The sequence below is a fragment of the Octopus bimaculoides genome, chromosome 15 (assembly GCF_001194135.2).
Source record: "Octopus bimaculoides isolate UCB-OBI-ISO-001 chromosome 15, ASM119413v2, whole genome shotgun sequence".
NCBI lineage: Eukaryota > Metazoa > Mollusca > Cephalopoda > Octopoda > Octopodidae > Octopus > Octopus bimaculoides.
In genome coordinates, this window is record NC_068995.1 from 25873447 (window position 1) to 25887771 (window position 14325).

General features: G+C 37.5%; 1 protein-coding gene across 2 annotated transcripts in view; it reads left to right on the top strand.

Annotated features, from left to right (window-relative positions):
• The window catches only part of LOC106872843 (deleted in malignant brain tumors 1 protein), a 257237-nt gene that overhangs the window by 182497 nt on the left and 60415 nt on the right, over positions 1–14325 (top strand). For both annotated transcript variants that reach the window (XM_014919977.2, XM_052973204.1), the window contains exons 16-19: positions 2240–2554; positions 6715–7041; positions 11961–12284; positions 12504–12824. In XM_014919977.2, the coding sequence (XP_014775463.1) occupies positions 2240–2554; positions 6715–7041; positions 11961–12284; positions 12504–12824 (1287 nt within the window). The remainder of the gene's footprint in view (positions 1–2239; positions 2555–6714; positions 7042–11960; positions 12285–12503; positions 12825–14325) is intronic.

Below are 14325 nucleotides of genomic sequence, written 5' to 3' on the forward strand. Positions count from 1 at the left end.
TATATATGTATGTATGTATGTATGTATAAATGTATATATATATATATATATATATGTGTGTGTGTGTGTGTGTGTATATACATGTGTGTGTGTATATATATATATATATATATATATATATACATTGGCACTCCGTCTGTTACGACGAGGAGTATTCTACTTGATCCAATCAATGTAGCAGCCTGCTCGTGAAGTTAATGTGCAAGTGACTGAGCATTCTACAGACACGCGTATCCTTAACGTAGTTCTCAGGGAGATTCAGTGTGAGACGGGATGTGAAAAGGCTGGCCCATTCAATAACAGAAAGAACTAATTTTTATCAGCTGAATGAACTGGAGCAGCGTGAAATAAAGCGTCTTGTTCAAGGACACAATGCTCCCCCGGGAATCGAACTCCAGACCTTATGCGATCATGAGCCGAATATCCTTACCACAAAGTCATGCACCTTCATGTGTGTGTGTATATCTGTGTGTGTGTGTGTGTGTGTGTGTGTGTGTGTGTGTCATTGTTCATTATTTTAAACAGTTCTTGCCAATAGAGAAAGAGCCGGTTTCTAACCTAGATCCAAGGCTCCTTCATTAGAATTTCAACATAGTGTATGTATGCATGTATGTACGTATGTATGCATGTATTCATGCATGTATGTATGTATACATGTATGTATGTCGTGTACAAGGCTTTTGTGATGTTCCAGCCTGCACCAGGAAATCTATATGTGGAATGCTGCCATAATCCTTGCCTTCAGTTCATCTTTGGTGTTACAAGCAGTTCTGATGGTGACGTTATACTTCCATTCATCCTGGTTGAAGGAACGATCCTGAAAGTGGTAGACAAGTTTGTCTACCTGGGCAGCACATGGATGATGAAATATCTTTCAGATTGCAGAGAGCAACTGATTCCTCCCGGTCTCTTCAGTCTCGTGTCTGGCCCCTGCATGGCATCACAAAGCAAACAAAAATTGCTATGTACCGTGCATGTGTACTGACATCGCCCCTTTACTCATGTAAGACATGGACCCTTTACAAACGTCGTGTAAGGATCCTTGAACGCTTTCATCAGAGATGTCTGAGACACGTTCTGAATGTTGGCTGGGCTTTAAAAACTCCAGACACACAGGTCCTGAAGTCTGCTGATATCTTGAGTATTTAGGCGATGGTGCACAAGCACCGATTACATTAGGCTGGACACCTTATTAGAATGAAGGATAGCAGGATCCCTAACCTGATGCTATATGGGGAACTTATTATTGGAAAGAAATTCTGCCAGAAAACAAGGCTGCGATTTAAGGACTGCGTCAAGTCCTCATTAAGGCCTGTGTTATGCAAGAGACTGACTGGGAGAGAAATGCCTGTCATCACCACAGATGGAGGAAGCAGGTTAAGGAGGCGGTTGACACCTTTAAGAGAGCACGTACTCTGCATGAAGAATTTAAGCGTGCTGCTCGAAAGCGCACTGCTAGTGTTGTGAATGGGGAAAGCTTGACTTGCAATGTTTGCAGTCGTATATGCTTGTCAAGAGCAGGGCTCATTAGCCACCAACGGAGCCGCAAATGCAAAATATAAGCTAGTCCTAGAGCGCGCAATGGTCTTCCTCTGTCACGCGTGGATGGTCATCATGTATAAATGTTTGCATGTGAGTATGTATGTATGTATATGTGCAGATCTATGTTTTGTTTTAAATATGTATTCTCATACATATAGTTGCATATCTAGACATGCTCATATATATTTAGATGATAAACTTCTGGAAAGTTTTAAATAATTTTACAGTTCCAGTGATGGATTGGATCTGTAGTCTTCGAATGAGCTTTCTCAATTCTGGTTTGAGAAGCCTAATTTCTCAAGATTGGTATCTAGGCAATGTGTTACATATCCCAGGGCCCCAGTAATTACAGGTTTAAACTGGTACTTGTAATCTGGATAGAGTCACTGCAGATTTCTCAAATAGTTCAGCGTAGGTATTCTCTTTTTCACTGATCTTCAGCTTTATGTTAACATCCGCCAGGTAGCTAATTTATATGTATATATGTATGTATGCATGTATGTATATATATATGTATGTATGTGTGTATGTATGTATGTATTTACGTATATATATATATATATGTATGTATGTATGTATGTATGTATGTGTGTATGTATGTATGTGTGCATGTATGCATGCATGTATGTATGTTTTCTCACTGAAATCATTTGATTGTGTGTACACACGTAAACTATTTTCCCATCATGTATTTCAGAGCCAAGGCCTGTTAACTACAGACTGATTGGAGAAGGAAACACTGGCAGAGTTGAAGTTCAAATAAATAATCTTTGGGGTTCAATCTGTGCTGATCTATGGGATGACAGAGACGCGATTGTTGTGTGCAAGAAAATGAATTATCGTGGTGGAAAGGCCGCCATAAGTACATCAATTGGAAAAAATGTATGGTTAGCATCTGTTGAATGTGAAGGCACAGAAGAATCTCTTTTAGATTGCCCTCTTCGTATAGTGAATTGGACGAACATGATAAAGCCCTGTAAGGACCATGCTACAGTTAAATGTTATCCAGCAGGTAAAGTAAACAGTTCACATCATTTTGATAATTCTTTTTGCCTCAAATGTTACGCTTCTTTAAATATCTATAGTTTTATGCTTATTAGTCATCAGAAACAATATTACTACGGTACGTGATGGCATGAATGTACATATCAATACATTTTCACTACAGGTCATCTGCCTTTGCCTAGTCCTCAGCTCTCACCTGTAACTTCACGAACTGGCTGCACGTTGCAGTGCAACATCTAGATAATGGCATTAGCAGGCCTACTAAACTAGATTGTGGCCGATGACTTTTAAACTCTTGCTTAAATCTGATATGCTGTGTTGTGAAAGCAATTCAATCATCGGTTATCAAGTCTTGTTGGGGAGTAAGGTGTAATATCCAACAATGTTGTAGAACACATATCTGAAAGCACGGTGAGATATATAGAATGTCTCTGCTTCTTGGTATACTTCCAGCCGTCTCAGCCCAGTTTGCCACTAGTCAGAAAGTCGGGGACGAGACAGTAGGACTGACTCTCCGGCGCAATCTTTTTTCACAATAATGCTAATCAGAGCAAGTGAAGAGTCGTACTTAGAACCAAAAACAACAAGCGGACATTTTGTTACGGTTTCCATAGTTTCCTAGCTTGTGAGAACATATAGGCAGGAGTAGTTGCGATTCTCCGGTCACACACGCGGTTACACCTTTTGTTGCTGACTCGTTTTAAGAAGTGTTGTTGGTACTCTAGGGATGTAGTTTTAGCCACATTCAACAAAGAACGAACAAGAACAGATAGTAGTTTTACATTCAACACACAATTTCTAAATACTATAATTCGTTACGTTTCTTCGTAGGATTTTTGTCTGTATTGCAACCAAAATTAGCTTTAAATTTTATTAACCGCTCCGGAACCAGTTTTAAATTGTTGTTGTTCTTCACAAGTACTTTGGCTATGGATTCTGCTATAACTTTTTAAGCGTCTGTTTTTCGCGATTCTCTCTTTTTTTCAGTGCCTTTTGGAAATTTTTTTAAATATATCTGTATGGAAAACTATTTTTCAATTCCCATAACCGTTTGTGTAAAATTTACCAGTATCTAAATATGTCTGACAACTCCTTGCTTTCACTAACACTTTATTTACGTAGATTGGAACAATGACAAAAAGTGTCTTTAGTATACCTGAAATGTGAAGGAAAAGATGATGGATAATGAAACGAATAATGTATGGCGAATTGATGATAATATATGTGTGTTTAGTTATAATCCTCTATGCCCTCCCTAAGTCTTTGGAGGGAAGCAAAGAAGACTGATGATATGTAGTACATGGTTAAATAAAATGAGATAATTAATGTGAGGGACAGTTAATTGATATTGGTAGTGTTACGTTCAAGGGGAAATGTGTCAGTTGTGCGTCAGGCTTTTATGTCAGTATTTGCCAGTCTGGAGGAGTGACGAACGGAACGGGGCGATTACCGGTTGAAGGATCAGCTTCATCAAGCAAGGGCTACTCTTGGAGGCCAGGGGGATTGTGTAGTCGTAAGGCTTGAGGAGCTCTCGGGATACGATCATTGGTGGCAGGTCTGAGGTAGGAGAGGTGGTGAAGATGGGGGAAGCTGGCGTGGCTCTGGGGATAGGTGTTGGAGATGAGTTCCCGGTCGTGGTGGTCTTGGTGTCAGGAAGTGGGCACGTTAGGTAGGCCGGAGGCGTCGGTGGTGTAGCTGCATGAAGAGCAGTTAAACTGAGTTGAGAAGATAGTCTCGTCTTTGGTGTTGGCGTCAGGAATACAGATGGTCCAGGAATTATTGGTTGGGTTGAGGATTTGTCAGGGAGGTCGACCACAAGGCATAGGCTGTTGAATATTGCAGATATATGGTCTTCCATATCAGCTACGTTGGTTTGAGCATGTCGCTGAGGACGGCGTTGTCGGCAGCAGACACTCTCATAGTGGTGCAGGATGTCACACGTAGCACACTTGTGGTTACAGGCGGAGCATTTCTTCATGCGTTCCTGTATATGACGCCCGTGGCCGTGTTTTCCGCAGTGACTGCAGGGAGTAGAGGCGGGTGTATCACAGGCTTCACTGGATTTATTGACCAGCGAGTGCCGCTCCTGACGCCTATATGAGCTATAGTGGTTCTGTAGCCCATGAAACGGCTGGCTGAGCAATTTCCGCTTTCTTTTGCTTCGATGTACCTGAGGCCTTCTTCCAGGGTCATGTCTTACTTGAAGTCCCCCAGGATGTCAAGGCGGATCTCCTCATCCTCCAACCCACGGCAATCAATCGTGGCATGGCAGCCCTCCGAGGGGCATTCCACCTTAAATCTGACGGCCCTCGGAGACGCGCAGCGAAGGCCCTGGAGAGTTCGTCCCGGTCCTGGCGCATCTGTTGTAGCTGCACGCGAGCGACCATGACATTTTCTTGGCGAACTGCCAGGGACTTAATGTGACTGAGGACTGTTCGCTCATTTTTGAAGGCCAGCGCGCCGAACGTCCGTGTGAGATCTTTTCTCGGAGTCTCGTCGCAACATTCAAGAAGCTGGAAGATGACGTTGTTACCCATAAGACGAGTGGCATATTTGTAGTCTGACCATCTCTGCTCAAAGTAAGCCCGGTATCTATGTAGTGTACATGTATGTGGTGTACCAGTATCTCTGCAATGTACATTTATGAGTCTAGGCGAAATATTTGGGGAATAATCGAACTTTCAACAGTTTTTTACTAATATATTTCATGTTATTTACATTTTACTAATGCAAACAAAATTTTATTTATGTCATTCAGTTCATAATTGATTATCTTTACATTTAACCTAGTCACACATCTTTTATGTTTTCCATTGATGTAATGACTGATTTAATATTTCTATATTATCTAAGTTCGCTATTTAGAGGATAATGTGTGTGCGTGTATGGGCGTGTATGTAGGCGCACACGTGTGCGTGTTTGTTTAATTTGTGAATATTATCCTTTAAACTGAAATTATCGGGAAATCCTTTCCCTACAATTCTTTGATTTATCTCTAAAATTATATATTTTCCTATGTTTAAAATTAAATTTAAATACTGTTGTCAAGTATAGTTTCTTACGTTTCACGTTGTCTTTCATATAAACAGTCACAAATTTGTTCAGTTAATGCGTCCTATGCAACATATTTATATTAAGGATAATATATTTTACTTAACCCTATATCCGAAATTGTTATCTATTGTAATTTATAACATTAGTTTTCTTACTTTTCCGATATCAAGCAAGATAGTATTGTATTATTCATTAGCATTTATTCTGAGAGATTATTGATGAGAGCGCCTTGAAAGTTGTAAACAACCGCATGAACAATTGAAGCGTCATTTCCCTCTCTCATATTTAAAGTTTGGGTCATGTTTGCTCATACACGTGAGATCTTCTGTGACTCCTTCTTTTTCAATATATATTATTGATCATTTTATCAGACTGTTTGTTTCGATTTTAATTTATCCAGAAGTTAGACCTTTTTTTGCCTTCTATTCGGCAGTGCTTTCTCTTGTGCTCTTTAAAGATATTTTGAAGATTTTCAACAAGCTTAATGAGTACTACCATACAGCTGTGTCAGCTGAAGAAGTAGTCACAGATATTAGCAACAGGGGGGGCTTTCGACTGATTCACTTTCTGCATCATGTTAACTATCGAATGCATTGACATATAGTCGTTAACTCGTTGAAATAGAAATTAGGGAAAATAGATTCAGTTTTATTCGAGTCTGAGATAAAGCAATAAAGAACTCTGAAACTTCCAGGTTGATATCTTTTTATTTAATGACAATATTTACTTTTTACAGTGAGGCTAATTATATAAACGTTGTCAAAATGTGAGCTCTTATGCACATTATAGTAGACGAATTGAATTTCGATCTGCATTTCTGTGCACTATGAATAGCTATGAATTATTATTTGTGATAATAAAAAAAATGAGAACTCGGAGTCTAATAAAATTGTGCAAAAACCTAAATTTGTTAGGTCAATTTTTAGTCGTTGTTTTTGTTAAAGAAGGGTAAAATATGAAGTCTTATTATAATGTGCATTTTTCTCAGTGCGGCTGGCTAAAAATATATGTTTAGTAAATACACAGACTTGTATGTCATACAACTCTAATGATTCTATGTTTGTGCATATATATAATATATTTATTAAAGAATTATTTTCTCCTGACTTTCAGTGAATTTATTCAGTGATTCTTCTTATTATGGCCGTGTTGGAATATTTGTCAATGATTCTTGGATGGGTATTTGCAACGCTGGGTTTGGTTCTACGGAAGCCAATGTTTTATGTCGAGAATTGGGTTTCGTTTCTGGTACAAAGCAAAAATACCCACCTGAAGGTTTTGTTTTTGAAAATATCCCAGTAAATATAAACACTCATATAACAAGGCTACGATGTACAGGAACAGAAGCATCACTATTAGAGTGTAAGCTGGAATTTGGACAATGCCCTTCGGAGAGATTTGTTTCTGTATTTTGTGCTGATTCTGAAAATCCTGATGCTCGTAAGTACTCAACAATGTTAATATTGAAGTGCAATGTTTCATTGTTTTTAATTTTTACTTCAAACTTATGAGAAGAAATACTTCATATAACATATAATAGAGAAAAGTATACAAGACATTTATGACATAAATCATTTGTAGTACCCGAGTACTATGCAATGTCATTGATAATGCGATCGATCGATCGATAAACGATATATCTCTATATATCGTCCGTATTCACTCATTCACTACGTTCTCGTTTCTGCCTTAGATTCGCCCTTAAAATACCTTGCCTTAATGCATACAGTGTGCAGACGTATCTGTGTAGAACTTTGGTTTGTAAGTGAAATCTGGTAGGCGAAATTATGCAGAAGACTGTCATGTATACATATATAAATATATACATACATATTGTTGTGGAAAGACCCTGACCACCCCCACGTGACTGACGCATTTCAATAAAATAGAGAACTGTCGGTAGTTGACAGAGTGGTGTGTTGTGGAAATTTGATTTTTGAAACTGTTATTGAAATTGTTGATATTGTGGTTGGATTGTTGATTGAACTATTGTTGAATTTGTTTTTTCTACCCATTGTTGGGCATGGAAGCTGGCAGCTATGCTGCGGTGGTGGGCAAAAGCCCGGCACCCAACATGTTGCAGCTGAGGCAAGTTGAGACGGAAGGAAGAGATTTTAAAGAATATAATGGACCAATTGTGAAGGAGGGAGATTGCCTCCGCTTAACACCACCAGCCAACATGTTTCAAAGGGCAGAGAGAAAAAGAATAGTTTACCGAACGTTTAACATAGAAACCAAAAAGACTGAAGTAGCGGAAATCGAAGAAATTGAGAAATGTTTACAAGAGATTAAAGAAGTTACAGCATTTTGCTCGAGAGAAAGGAAGTACGGCACGGTGGAGGTGCGCTTCGTTAACGACGAGGACGCAAGGCCTTTGAGATCAACAAAGTGGGCACTCTTACCGACCTACTGCGGAGAGTGTCCCCCAGAGATTGACGAAGCATGGCTAGTGACAGCCATCATCTACAACTCCGAGGAGAAGGTAGATATAATAAAGGTGGAGAAGGTGGATATAATAAAGGTGGAGAAGTCGGAGATCAACTGGCGGGGTTATGGTCTCGAAGCTTTGATACACATAACTCTGCCAGATCTACATAAGATGGCGGAGGAGTTGGTGCTCCCCGATGAGACCCGACTAGTGGTGGGGGAGGGAGACCGCCAATATGCTATAACTGCAGAGAAAGGGGACACATGCAAGCAAGGTGCCCCCAGAAACAAGGACAGATGGAGGTAGTAGAAGCAGTGGTGGTAGAAGCGGAGAGGGGAAAAGGAGGAGGAAGTTGCAACAGACAGGAAAAGAACGAGAATGGAGTCTCTGCCAAAGAGTCCCCCAAAAAAAGAAAAGCGGAGACAAAGAAACAAGTTACAATGGAAAAAGAGAGTATGGAGATTCGAACACAGGAACCAGAGCCAACAACAAGCAGGGGAAAAAAACCGAAGAGCAAAGAGCGAGAGAGAAGAAGTATGATTAGAAGGAGAAAATAAGGAGAGAGGAATATGTAGCACAAACAGGACAGATTGCTGGACGAAATATAAAGAACAATGTTAAGATATAGTAAGGATATAGAGATAGAAAAAAAATTAGCAAAAATGAAAAATCTAATAAGAGTCAAACTGAATTATGATATGTTCGAACCTGATGAAAGAGCGGTTTTATTGGAGGAAGAGAAAAAGGAAAGATTGATGGAGTTATTTGGAACCAGAATTAGACCTACCGGGATATATATACAATATGACAGTTTACCCAATGTGATGGAACTAGAGAACCTCATGGAATACATATCAGACAAAAAAGACTGATAATCAATATGTATAATTAGAACAGTAAAATGGAACTACAAGCTTTGGGGGCTCGTAAGCCATTACATCCTTTCATTGTTAAATATTTCATTTCGTATTTCATCATTCGTTTTATGTACCCCACGTTTTGTGTTGTCTGTCCTTGTAATGTCCCCTCGTTTTTAAGGCTACATGCCGCAATAAAGAAATCAGTTGACAGCGCTGACCGTTCGTATTGGATTATTGTGTTAATTTAATATCGTACCTTCGCTTGGCGTAGTACGGAGCACGTTCTGTGTGAACATATTAACTCTGCGAAAGGTTATTCTAGATAACCATATCCAAATATTTATTTGGGTAAAACTATTCTACACCCTTGTGCACATGCGAACGTCATCATAACATTATTGGCGATGAGATATTCAAACCCACGACATAAGATTACTGAGGACGAGGATATTCGAACTCAGGCTGGGTAGATTGTTGTTTGGAACATGGAAAATTATTAGCGTCAGTAATTGAATTACAAAGACAACGACAACAGCAGCAACAACAGCAGTAACAACAGCATTTGATGGAATTGCAGAAGCAACAGCAACTATTAATACAACTGCTATTCCACAAAACAGAAAATTCATCGACTTCGTTGATAAAGTTGGCCGGGCACGAAAAATACTGCAACTATATATTGCCTAAGAGACCGGGGGAAGTCTGTTTTAAAGAAACTGTTGATATCCTTTGAAAGATTTTCAGCGAGGAAGCTCTTTATTTAATACGCGTTGGCAATGCATGAAAATTGCAAAAAAGCGGACGAAATTTTATTACATGCGCTGGAATTGTTAATAGGGAATGCGAAAGATTTAAAATCAATGAACTGACACCAGATATGTTCAAATGCTTAATTTTCGTGCAAGGTTTAACGGCAAGACGCAGAAATTTGCAACTGAATTCTAACTAAATTAGAGCAGAATCAAAAGCTAACACTACAAGAAATATCTGAACAATGCCAGAGAATAATAAACCTAAAGTATGATACGGAACAAATTGACATAAGAAACTGCTCCCATATACAATCGGTGCCACCGAAAGTAAAATAAAAGCAGAAAACCCATGTTTTGGATGTTGATAATTACACTACAGATTCCACGGTCCTTATAAAAATCGAAAATGCTTCAAGCGTAGTAAAATAAGTCATAAAAAATCACACTATAAAAAAAACTTTAAAAACGGTTCAACAGAAAAAATCATGTAAATAGTTTATCGGTAACAAGAAATACGAACAAGCCGCAAAGGAAATTTGAGTGTGTAAAAATTAATAATACAAATGTAAAATTACAATTAGATACAGGTAGTGACATTAATTAATGAAAACACATGGAAAAAATCGAGAAATCTACACTGCAGAAAACATCGAAAAACTGCTCGTGGTGTCTCAAGGATTGAATTAATTTTTAAAGGCGAAATTATTCGTAATGCTATATTTCGCGGTTAGACGATAAAAACGAAAGCTTATGTATTAAAAAAATACAAGCAACCTTTTTACAATTGACTGGAAGGAACTGTTCGACTTACGAGATTTACCCATAAATACTTTTTCTAAAATTGTAATGGAGCCATGCGCCAGTTCAAATACAGAGTCAGAAAATTTTTAAAAGAAGTTAAAATGGTGTTTCCTAATGTTTCTCGGACGAGTTGTGTCGGTGCAATAAATTCAAAGCCAAATATCAGGTGATAGAAAATGCATTACCACTTTTCAAACTCAAACGCAATATGCCGTTTGCAGCACTGGAACAGGTAAATAAAGAATTAGACAGACTGGAAAAAATGGGAGTGATTGAAAAGATTGATTACTCAGATTGAGCGAGTTCAACTATGTACATTAAAAAGAACAATAAAATACGTGTTTCTGCAGGTTTCTCGACGGGACTAATCGACTGTTTAAAACAGTATAACTACTCGTTACTTATCCCAGATAAATTGTTCTCAAAATTAGATCTGTCTGATGCCTAGTTACAGATAATTGTGTAAGACGATTGTTCTAAGCTATTAACTATCAATACACATAAAGGTCTGGACAAGTTTAACCGGCTTCCGTTTGGCATACATTTCAACAAGTGATGCTTGCAGAGTGTGACTTCGCCATGGCCTACCTGGATGATATATATAAATTAAAAGTGAACCCCGTGATCAGCATATCGAACACGTAAAATATGTGTTCGAAAAAATAAGGAATTACGGCTTTAAGCGTGAATTCTTTTTACCTAAAATGAAATATTTAGGACAAATTTTTCATAAAATTGGTCGTCAACCAAACCCGTCGCGGGCAGTAATGTTATTAACAATATGCCATCTTCGACAAATATATCTACCTTACAAGCTTTTGGGGGACTTGCAAACTACTATCAAATTTATATACTAAATATGAACAAGGTAAGAAGCTCCACTAAATAATCTACTAAAAAGAGATGTAAAGTGGAATTGGTCTCAAAATTGTCAGAAGGCATTCAACGAAATTAAAAGATATTAACATCAGATTTGTCTTTAGCACATTTCGATCCTGCAGTGGAGATTGTAGGTGCTTCTGGGTGCGGTATCGGAGCAGTAATGCTAAATAAAAATAGAGACGGGACATGAAGACGTTTGCTAAACTACAGCCAAATTGAAAAAGAGGTTCTAGCGATTATTTTTGCCGTTAAAAAGTTTCATAAATTTTTACACGTTAGAAATTTTCAACTATAGACTGATCATCGTCCGTTATTATCTATATATATGTATATGAGTCGAATAAAGGAATTCCTACCCATACTGCTAACAGGTTGCTTATTCAGCTCTATTCACAGACAATACAGGTGGGAAATCTTTATATATCATACATAAACATACTCACACAAGAATACAAACGTCTTTTTATTATCCAAAATGAAAACAAACTCCCTTTTACTAGAGTTTAAGACAATTATCATATTGAAAATAAAAACCTAAATTAATATTAAGAGTATATAGATAGATCTGTTAGTGTCCACAATTCGTGCAACAATTTCCTATTAATAATATTATTGGTATTCTTCATTTCTTTTCAGTTTTACACACACGAATACAAAATATCTATTATGGAGTACTTGAAGCACAAATATTTAATCAGTGGTCAACAATTTGTCCAGTTGGGTGGAACGATAAAGCTGCTCATGTCGCATGTAGAGAACTTGATTTTTATGATGGGGTAGCGATATATGCATCTCGCAGTACATACTCTACGAACGCACCTCCAGTTATTTTAAGTCATTTCAACTGTACTGGAACGGAAGGCAGCTTATCTCACTGCTCTTACACAGCTTTTGATGACTACACTAACTGTACTTTTGATCAAGACCACGTAGCTGGTGTTCTTTGCTTTAAAAGTTTCGGTAATATCTTTTTATTTATGTTCATGTTTTAAGTTTTATCACAATAACTTGGTCCGTACAACATTTTAACTAATGTAGAAGTTTCTTTGAACGTAAAGTAGGGATGTTTTAATAACCAGTGCGGTCTATAAAACTCAATTTCTGAAATGAAATATTCGATGTTTCTACGTATTCCTATCTGAATTCTGTTGTATAATGTTATGCCAATGTTTTTTGCAGAGGGAGTCCGCTTTCGTTTAGCAGATGGTCTGAGTGTCAGCCAAGGTCGAATGGAAGTTTTTTTTGATGGATTGTGGAGATCAATTTGTAAAGAAATATGGACTGATAAAGATGTTAAAGTGTTTTGCAAGTCATTGGGATACAAAGATGGGATTGTTGGATATAGTAAATTGAAAAAAACTTCAAATTCGCTTTCAGTACTGGGTGTTTATTCTTGTAATGGAGATGAGACATCCCTCCTACAGTGTAACAATACCTGGATCCACCAGGGCGCTAAATGCAAAAACACAGAAGAACCTAAAGCTGTTTGTTACAAGTCAGGTAGGTCATGAAAAAAATACCTATATTAAAAATTTGTCTTTTAATAATTATTAAGCGATAAAAAATTATCACTTTTGAGAACTTTCAAATGGGTTGGGTTCGTAATCAAGTATTTATGTAATAGTTATCTCATATTCAACTATTAGCATTAATAGCTTTATTGCGGATAGTCTATTATTATAGAGAAACAGTGTAACCGATTCGCAAAAAAATTTCAAAAGACGTTATGTATCCTTATTTTAAACCTTACTGACATTCTATTTTTTAAGTTATCTTAATTAATTGAAATTTCTGAATTGTCTACCCATCTATTTGTACGCAAACCTCCATATTACCATGCAGGGGGGGGGGGACATCTCTGGTAATTCTCTACAATCATTCTATATTTAATATGTTTATCAGTGATTGGAGCTGTACAATCTCTTCATTCTACGCTCGAGAAATAAACTTCTCTGAAGCAATGTTGCATATATATATAAATGGTCTATAGCAAACCAGTTGAAAACATGATACAACCAACATAGACACACATTTTGCAACCCAGACAAAACTTCACTCTCCAAAAATATACGGACATTAAAATCAAGAAGTACTCCATATATCATTAAATAGAAAATATTGTCACACGCACAAAAGCATGTCTGCTAAAGGTCCCATTCGTTCCAGCAACATTCTATTTTTCAAGTTATTTTAATTAATTGAAATTTCTGAATTGTCTACCCTACTTTTTGTACACAAACCTCCATATTACCATGCAGGAGGACATCTCTGGTTAATTTCATCAATCATTCTATATTTAATATGTTTATCAGTGATTCGATTTACACCTAATTCTGTTAGCAATCATATTTTCATAACGAAAATAACAGCATATAAGCTAAATTTCATTTTTCAAACACTAGTCACTAAATATGAATAAGGTGTTACAACACCTACATTGCTAGAAATAAGAGCTAAAAAGCTCTAATACTGCAGTTGAAACACATAATTGTACACGTGTGTACTGACAGAGACCGTAAAGCACGGAATTAGCTGAAACTGACCGATTAGGATAGACAATTGTTGACCGGTGCTTTCGGGCGATTATGATTTCTGTCAGTACATATAATATAATTATGCGCTTTAACTACAGCATTAGAGCGTTTTGGTACGTTTATAGTTTCACACCAGACTCGATTTCGGTACTAAATAATTTTTTCCCCGCGTTTTTTAGTGGGGGTGCAGTCGTCATAGTTGACCTCGTAAGCTGTTGGAAATGCATTCTTTCCGCGGAAAACGGAAGGAGTGGGGGTTTTGAGGAACCTCGGAAATTCCCCTTTCCGACCCCGTCTACTGCATTTTTTGTTTCGTTGCAATCGTCTTAATTGACCTCATTATACAAGTAAAAGAGTAAAGAGTATATATTTACACTTACATACATACATAGATAGATAGATAGATAGATAGATAGATAGATAGATAGATAGATAGATAGATAGACAGACATACACACATACATATA